Source organism: Papio anubis, chromosome 19 (genome assembly GCF_008728515.1).
Source record: "Papio anubis isolate 15944 chromosome 19, Panubis1.0, whole genome shotgun sequence".
NCBI classification, from domain to species: Eukaryota; Metazoa; Chordata; class Mammalia; order Primates; family Cercopithecidae; genus Papio; species Papio anubis.
Genome location: NC_044994.1, coordinates 4,293,290 through 4,302,090, shown reverse-complemented (window position 1 = coordinate 4,302,090; position 8,801 = coordinate 4,293,290). Strand labels below are relative to the sequence as shown.

General features: G+C 44.0%; 1 protein-coding gene across 1 annotated transcript in view; it reads left to right on the top strand.

The window, feature by feature from the left end:
* Nucleotides 1-4,715: 4,715 nt before the first annotated feature.
* NDUFV2 (NADH:ubiquinone oxidoreductase core subunit V2) overlaps nt 4,716-8,801 on the top strand; it is a 34,767-nt gene continuing 30,681 nt past the window's right edge. The window contains exon 1 of the mRNA XM_003914165.4: nt 4,716-4,884. Within this exon, the coding sequence (XP_003914214.1) occupies nt 4,831-4,884 (54 nt within the window). The 5' untranslated portion in view covers nt 4,716-4,830. The remainder of the gene's footprint in view (nt 4,885-8,801) is intronic.

Below are 8,801 nucleotides of genomic sequence, written 5' to 3'. Positions count from 1 at the left end.
CCCACAATTCTATCCTACGGACTCTGAGAATAGCTGATTGCACACGAGGTTACTTTATAAGTGGAGTGGCTCCAGAAATTAACTTACGTTACTGGATGTTAAAAGATATTCATCCTGACTTTCTCACTAAATAAATATTTGGGCTAAGGATAAGCCAAAGTTGTGCTGGACGTTAACAAGTCTTTTGACTTGGTGAACAGTGTGGTGCCACATTTACTGGCAGTTGTATTGAAATAAAGTTGAATTGAACTAAAAGCATCTTACTTTCTGTAACATCTTCAAGAAGGTGTTAACAGGCTAGACGCTCCCTTAGCACTCATCCTTACTGTTTTAAACATTACTCTTTGCACTTTTTGGTTCTGCTCTTAGGTAACAGAAATTGGAGGCAACTGGTAAGTCCTTGATTAGTGTCAGGCACCAATGGGATATACACTTTCTCTATAGGTCATGAACTCAAAAAGAGGGTGGTCTACTGTGGATGACCCCATTAGTTGCCCACCTAGATTTACTTCTTCAGCCCCTTCCTTGCTGGCAGAGCTATTTTGTTCAGGAGCTAATGGGCCCCAAACTAGCCCTTCCATTCTCCTTTCTAATTAGTGGCTTAATCATCATAATATTGCAATGTCTTGTTCTGATGATGGTGATGATGATAATGAAGGCTAACACTTTCGAAGCGTTTACTCTGTGCTAGGTACTTTTTAAAGAACTTTAAAAGGTATCAGCTCATTTCGATACAGGAGTTAAGAAATTGCTTAGGCAGATAGTGAGGGTATGGGAGTCCTCAGTAAGGTTTTCCTTTTAATAAAAACAGCCCCCAATCATTTTCTTTTCTAACAAAGAGCAGCCTGTAAAATCGAGCTGCAGACATAGACAAGCAAACTAGGAGCTTGCACAGGTGAATTCCGGCAGTTGTGCCCATGGGAATATACTACCCGGGATGAGGCATGTTCAAAGTGGCAGCACCATCTTCTCTTTTTGCCAGCCACTTGTACAGTAAGAAGCAGACTAGATGGCACTGCCCAAGTGGAAAGCCCATTTGTATAATAAGATTAGGGTTGGAAGACCAGCCTTCCCCACGTCACACCTGGTCAAACCAATCTGTGAGCCCTACATAAATCAGACACTGCCTCCTCAAGCCTGCTTATAAAATCTGCTGTGGTCCGCCCTTGCCCCTTTTTTCAGACATCTTACAAGGAGCTGCTCTCCTCTCCCCTTTCTTATGCCTTTTTTTTTTTTTTTTTTTTGAGACGGAGTCTCGCTCTGTCGCCCAGGCTGGAGTGCAGTGGCCGGATCTCAGCTCACTGCAAGCTCCGCCTCCCGGGTTCACGCCATTCTCCTGCCTCAGCCTCCCGAGTAGCTGGGATTACAGGCGCCCGCCGCCTCGCCCGGCTAGTTTTTTGTACTTTTTAGTAGAGACGGGGTTTCACCGTGTTCGCCAGGATGGTCTCGATCTCCTGACGTCGTGATCCGCCCGTCTCGGCCTCCCAAAGTGCTGGGATTACAGGCTTGAGCCACCGCGCCCGGCCTCTTATGCCTATTAAGCTCCTTAACCCACCCACGTGTCCGTTTCCTTAATCCTCTTGGCGGGAGATGCCGAACCCTGGATATTTACCCCAGACGGTGATGCCATTTCAGTTTCATTCTTGTAAACCAAAAGAGATAGTTCTCAATCAATCTAGAAAGTTTATTTTGCCAAGGTTAAGGACACACCCTGACATAGCCTCAGGAGATCCTGCTGACATGTGCCCAAGGTGGTTGGCTTTTATACATTTTAGGGAGACATGAGACATCAATCAATATGTGTAAGATGTACATTGGTTCACTTCGGTAAGGCAAGACAACTTGAGGGAGAGCTTCCAAATCCTAAATAGATAAGAGACAAAAGGTTGCATTCTTTTGAGTCCTTGATCAGCCCTCCACTGAATACAAAATTTAGTCTGGCTCAGCGAATTTGCATTTTTACACGAACAATAGGGCAGAGAAAGCAATCAGATATGCTCTTGTCTCAGGTGAGCCTCAGAGGGATGACATCGAGCTGCGTCTCTCCTTCGTCCATAAGGAATTTCCTTGTGGGCAAATTGTGAGGGAGGTATGTAGCTTTTTATCTTTGTAGCTATTTTATTTAGGAAAAAAAAAATGGGAGGTAGATTACCTGACATAGTTCCCAGCTTGTCTTTTCCCTCGGCTTAGTGATTTGGGGGTCCCGAGATTTATTTTCCTTTCACATTCTCATAATAAAGCCATGAGGAAGGTACCATTATTAAACCAAAGCCCAGAGAGACTAACTTGCCTAAAGTCACACAGCTAGAAAGCAGCAGCTGAACCCCCATAGTTTGATTCTAGAGCTTCCCTCTTAACCACTATGTCTTGTAAGCCAGTGAGACAAGAAGTCTGCTGGAGGAACATCTGGGACACTTCAGAGATGAGTTCTTTTTCTTTGGAATGTTGTCATCTGCATATGATATTTGGAACTGCTGCAGGTATCTTGTGTCTATAATAGGAGTCACGGCTGAGTATATTGGAGTAAAAAGATGGAAGCTGCTAAACATTTTGAAGACATCATTGGGCAAGGTTGAATTAACTAACCTTGGAACTACTCTATCTCTGGAAGTGTTTTTCGTGTGACACGATGAACTCAGTATCCTTTAATCTACTTGTTAGATCCCCTGTTACTTGTAGTGAAAAGCACTCTCACTGATACACATAGAAACAAGCATAATTCGGACCTAAGACAAATAGAAATGAGCATAATTCTAACCCTTTTAGGTAGGCACAATATTTGCACTATAAGCAAGATTTTCATTCAGCCAACAAATATTTACTGAATGCCTTCCATTTGCCAGGTATAGTGTAAGTTGCTGCACCAAACAATATGGGAAGGGCAGGTTTCTCCATCCATGGAGGTTATAATCTGGTCATAAATGTAGTGAAAGTGCGGGCAGGCATATTTTGGGATGGTATCTTGAGGACTAATCTGGATTGGGAGTCAGAGAAGGCCCTAATAAAATCCAGTAAAAGCATGCATTACAGATTCAAAAAGAATCCATATAATGTCTGTATCATCCATCAAGTATTTGTGACATGTTTTGGTTTTAGCTGTATAAGAGCAGTAAGAACTATTACGTGCACAATAGTGTTAGATGTATAAGTATTATTATTATTATTATTTTGAGACGGAGTCTTGCTCCGTCGCCCAGGCCGGAGTGCAGTGGCACGATCTCAGCTCACTGCAAGCTCTGCCTCCTGGGTTCACACCATTCTCCGGCCTTAGCCTCCCGAGTAGCTGGGACTACATGTGCCCGCCACCACGACCGGCTAATTTCTTGCATTTTTAGTAGAGACGGGGTTTCACTCTGTTAGCCAGGATGGTCTACGATCTCCTGACCTCGTGATCCGCCCGCCTTGGCCTCCCAAAGTGCCGGCATTACAGGCGTGAGCCACGCGCCCGGCCAGGTGTATAAGTATTTAGGTAACTTTACAACAAAATACATTTACTTTAAGAGCCAGACTGTCTTTCCCTTTTAAAGGGAAATACTGAAGCTGAGTTAGGAGAGGCAAACTAACATAAAATATAAGGCAAAGGAGTGGGAACTAAGGCATTTGGTATCTATTTCTAGCTCACTGGGCAGCAGTCCTCCGTGTCTTGAATTCTATAATTTGCGAAATATGATTCATAGGGGTTGCAATGGAATATTTCTGAGTTTTTAAACTAATGAGGGATAAATTTTAAAAATCCCTGTGCTACTGTGAATGTTCTAGAAACTATTCACAAGTTTATTATAGCAAAGAAAATGGGCAAAAGGAAGGGGGTGGGTACAGGACTTGACACTCCAGAAAAGAAGGCAGTGACGTAAAAAATCAAGAGGTAGTCCACACCAGGAAACTGTGCTGTGCACATTAGAGCTGTTACTGAGTAAATACTTGTTGGAATTTCCAGAGATAACCAAACAAACATGAAGAAGGAAGTGGGGGTTTTTTTTTTCAGCTTTATTATGGAAAATATCTAATGTGTACAAAAATACCGAGAATAGTAAATAAGAACGTCCATGCAGCTTCTATGGCCGTACTCACGGCCAACTTGCTTTATTTTTCACCTCCCACTCCTCACTATTCTCAGGCAAATTCCAGACATCATACCATTTCACCCCTAAATATGTCGCACATATCTCTAATGCAAAAGAATGGGAACCAAGACATTTGGTGTCTATGGCTAGCACACTGGGTAGCAGCCTTCTGTGTTTTGAATTTATAACATGTAGAACAAGATTTATAGTTGGTTGCAACCCGAATTTATTTTTAACTAACAGCAATATAAGAGGAGGTGGCTAAAACTCATAAGGCTCTGCATGAGGGAACCTCACTCCTATAAATCCAGCCGGGCGCTTCGTTACCCAGGAGCCCAGGGCGCAGCTCCGGGACACTTCCTTTCAAGGCCGGGACCCCTGCGGCAGCCCGTGGGACACCGCCCTTTCCGAGCACGGGCTGGTCCCCGGCCCTCCCCCGGGAAGTCTCCGCCCCTCCCGGGGCCTGCCCCCACCTCCCAGGAAGTCTCCCGCCCCTCCCCGGGAAGTCTCCGCCCCTCCCCCGGGAAGTCTCCGCCCCTCCCCCGGGAAGTCTCCGCCCCTCCCCCGGGAAGTCTCCGCCCACAGGGCCCCAGCAGCCCCCGCGCGCCCTCGCTCCCTCCCGTCGGCCACCTCCCCTCGGCGTAGGGAGCGGCGTGCCGCCCGGGTCGCCTAGGCCTGGGGTCGGGAACGCGCACGCTGTGCGTCCTGGGCTCGCTCGGGATTCTCGCCTGGCGCGGCCGGGGAAAGGTGAACAGTGTGGCCCGCCATGTTCTTCTCCGCGGCGCTCCGGGCCAGGGCGGCTGGCCTCACCGCCCACTGGGTAAGGAGGCTCGAGCTGAGCCCGGCGCTGCTGCCGCCCTTCTCTTGTTCTCTGTGTCTCCCTTAGTTTTGGGCGCAGGAGATCCCTGGGCTCTGCACGGGCCTGCAGGCGGCAGCAAGGACACTGCGGCCTTCGCCTTCTTAGGGAGGCCGCTGCAGCCCCACCGTGAGTGAGAAGCCTCGAGGGAGGGCTGCCAGACTGGGAAGTGTACTCCTAGTTTGGTCGAGGAGGACAGAAAAGAGGGGCTGCTTGGTGATGTGTTTTTGTTTTGTTTTGTTTTGTTTTTTTGCTATTTGGCTGTAGCGCAGTAGGCCTGCCCTGGCCAGATCAGTTTCGAAGACCCCCGCCCCGAAGGAGGCACCTCGCATTTCAAGCCTAGGGACCTGGGTGCTTTTAGGTTGCAGCATACTGGAGAGCTCTGGTTTGCTTCGTGAAGGCTTACGGAGAACTTCCTTAGGGCTGGAAAAGGGTGACCAATGTTTGATTTACTGCAGTTGTGCTCTGCATATCGGAAATGCTGGGTAAATAAATGGTATCAAACTAACTTTGAAAGAACGGTGCCGCAAATAACTGCACCCAGTTAAAGAACCACAGGATTTTAGAGGTTAAATGGTCTGTTTGAGATCCAAGTATATCTCATTGTAGGCAAGGAAATTGAATTGCAGAGAAGTTGAAACACTCCTTCATGTTAATCTAAAAATGCAGATTCCAGAAATGTCGATTATAACAACAGGGCCTGTTACACAAGTAATACTGGAAAGAAGCCTTAGTTTTGTTTGTTTTCTAGGAGTAAAATAGGTTAAGTCATTTCTCAGCAAGAGGGAGATAGTGTATGTTCGTTGAGAATGAATTCAGGGTTTTAAGAGTTAGACTCGAGTTTGGACGGTAGCTTAACTGCCTTTTGTGGCTCTATGACTTTGTGCTATTAATCTTCCTCAGTTTCTTCAGTTGTAAAATGGGAATATTCCTTTATGCAGAGTTCAGTCTTTCAGTAAACATTTGAAGTCTTACTGTAGGTCATGCACTGCTGAGCTCTAGGTAACAGTGTGGATAATAATGATAGTCATTTGATAACTGTTTTCTGTATGCCAAGCACTGAGTTAAATATCTACATTCCACATCCCATTTTTGAGGTTGATACTACTTTTTCCTCATATTACAGATAAGGAATAAGACTTAGTTCCCATTCTTTTGGAAATGATAGTCTCACGTAAGAGGAACTTTAAGATAAATATGAGACGATGTAAAAGCACAGTGTTAGAGATGTGAATAGGGTCATCCAATGTGGTTTCAAGGTGCGTAAGATTTTTCCTGAAGGTAGTACTAACAGATTGGGCATGGGGTCAGAGGGTATTCTAGGTGGAAAGGACAACTTAAAAAAAGCCTTGTTGGCAAGAAAAAGATCGGTATGTATGAGAAGCCACCTCTGCTGTTGGAGGTAAGGTGTGTTCCCAAATGAAATAAGGGAGAGACAGGGGCCAGATATTGGAGCTCCTTGCGTGCCATACTGAAGAATTTGATTTTATCTCAGTGGCAGTAAGAAGTCAGTGAAAGGTTTTAGAGTACAGAAATAAGATCTGGTTTCTGTTTTGGATGGGTCACTGGATAGGACTGAGGGTGGAATGGGTTTGATTTGGACCCAGAAACTGGGAGACTAAGTAGATAAGAGGCTCTTGCAGAATGCTAGGTGAAAGATGATGAGCATCAGACATGGTAGAAAGAATAGAAATAAGAGTGCCTGTAGATTTTCTTTTGTTTTTGAGGCAAAGGGGCTAGAAGTATAAATTGAAAAGCAGTTTTAACAATGAAAAAGAACAACTTGAGGTAGTGGAGGACCATTTTAATCAGGTTTAATGTGTCTACAACTCTCCCTCTCCCTCTCTCCCTCTCTCCCTCTCTCCCTCTCTGCCTCTCTGTCTCCCTCCCGCTCCGCCTCTCCCTCCCCGCTTTTTTTAAACAAATAGTACCTGATATGCAGTATGTACACAATATTTGAGTTGATGAATAAGTTTAACTTTTATTACATATGTAATACGTTATAGGAAAAACAGTATTGAGATTAGCACATAGAATAAGCTCAAAAAATAAAAATCATCCATTGTCTTGTCAACCTGGAAATTACCATTGTTAACATTTTGATGTCTACACTTAACAGACCTTACAGATAATTAGTTTTTACAAAATGGGGAAGATATTATTTATACTGTTTGGTAGCCTGCTTTTTTGTAATGTATTCTGATCAGCTTTCCTTATCAGTAGACATTTCTACACTGTCATTTTAATGCTACATAGCATTCCATTGTGAGGCTGTTCTATTGCTTATATAACCAGGCCCTTCTAACCTTTCACAAGTAGTGGGATTTCACATTAAACCGAGCAAGTATCAAGAAAAGTCTACCTAAGTTCCTTTCCTAAATGAGAAACCTTTAGTATTATTTTTTATTATTGATTTATTATTTTCTTTTTAAACGGAGTCTGGCTCGTAGCCCTGGCTGGAGTACAGTGGCGCGATCTCGGCTCACTGTAAGCTGCGCCTTCCGGGTTCACACCATTCTCCTGCCTCAGCCTCCCGAGAAGCTGGGACTACAGGCGCCCGCCACCATGCCCGGCTGATTTTTTGTATTTTTATAGAGACGGAGTTTCACCGTGTTAGCCAGGATGGTCTCGATCTCCTGACCTGGTGATCCGCCCGCCTCGGCCTCCCAAAGTGCTGGGACTAGAGGCGTGAGCCACCGCGCCCGGCCTAAATGAGAAACCTTTAATGATTATGCTTTCAAATAAATTGCCTATTCTAATTTCTGCTTTGCTAGCTGCCATTCTCTTGAAGAGGCTTTTCAGCTCATTGTTGCTTAAAATATGGCCAGAATTAAGTACTAGTTTGTGTGACCTTGAGCCATCACGATCTCTTTGAGCCTCATTTTTCTTTTCTGTAAAGTGAGATAATACCTCATAGGTGATTGTAGTAATTGACTAAAAGTTATAAATTATGGAGTAATAGATAATCAGAATAAGTTTATTCCCTTCTTCAGTAATTGCCCATGGTTTTTCTGTAATGTTGATGCCACTTTAGAACTTACCACTGCCTCATTCCCAAGCTGCTACTGTAGTTTTGAAGGTGAGAGAATTGTGGTGGCATTTTCAATTACAGATACTCCTTTACTTACAATGAGATTACATCCTGATTAAACCCACTGTAAATTGAAAGTATGTAAATTTCAATTTACAGTGGGGTTATCTGGACTTAATCGAGGAGCATGCTGAATATTCATCATGCTTTAAAGTTGGGAAATTGCAAGACAGGCCATTGTGAGTGAGACCATCTGTATTGTATATTTTTTCATTCATTGAGGATATTTTCCTTTATGTCTTTAAGCATGATTATAGCTGTCCTGAAGTTTCTAGTTGATTCTTTCTTCTTGAAAATGTGTTTTCCTTTTTTGTTTGTTTCCCGTATGTTGAACAATTTTGGATTGTATGCTGAATTTTGTGAATGATAATGTTGTAGAGGTTCTAGATCCTGTTTTATTCCTCCAAATAGTGTGTTTTGTTGTTGCTATCCATATCCCTTGTGGGCAGCAGATCAAATATTGGTTCTGTTCTTTTAGCTAGGTTCCTTGGAGTCTGCAGCATGTACATGCATGGTTCAGGGTTCAGCCAGAGATTTCCGTAGAATTTATATAGCGAATGTATAGGACTCCCTCCCCCTTTCTGACTCTTCCTTTTCTGGGATTTCCCACTTTACCATGTCTGTTGTTGTTCTAAACTCTAAGTGAGGCCTGCCTTCAGGCTAAAAGATGTAAAGGAAAAACAAAAACCTCATTGGCTTTTTATGCATGTAGACTCCCCTTCTGTGTCTGCCTGTTTGGTTGTTCCCCAGGGCCTTCAGAAAGCTTTTGTTTTTATAAAATATTTTGTCC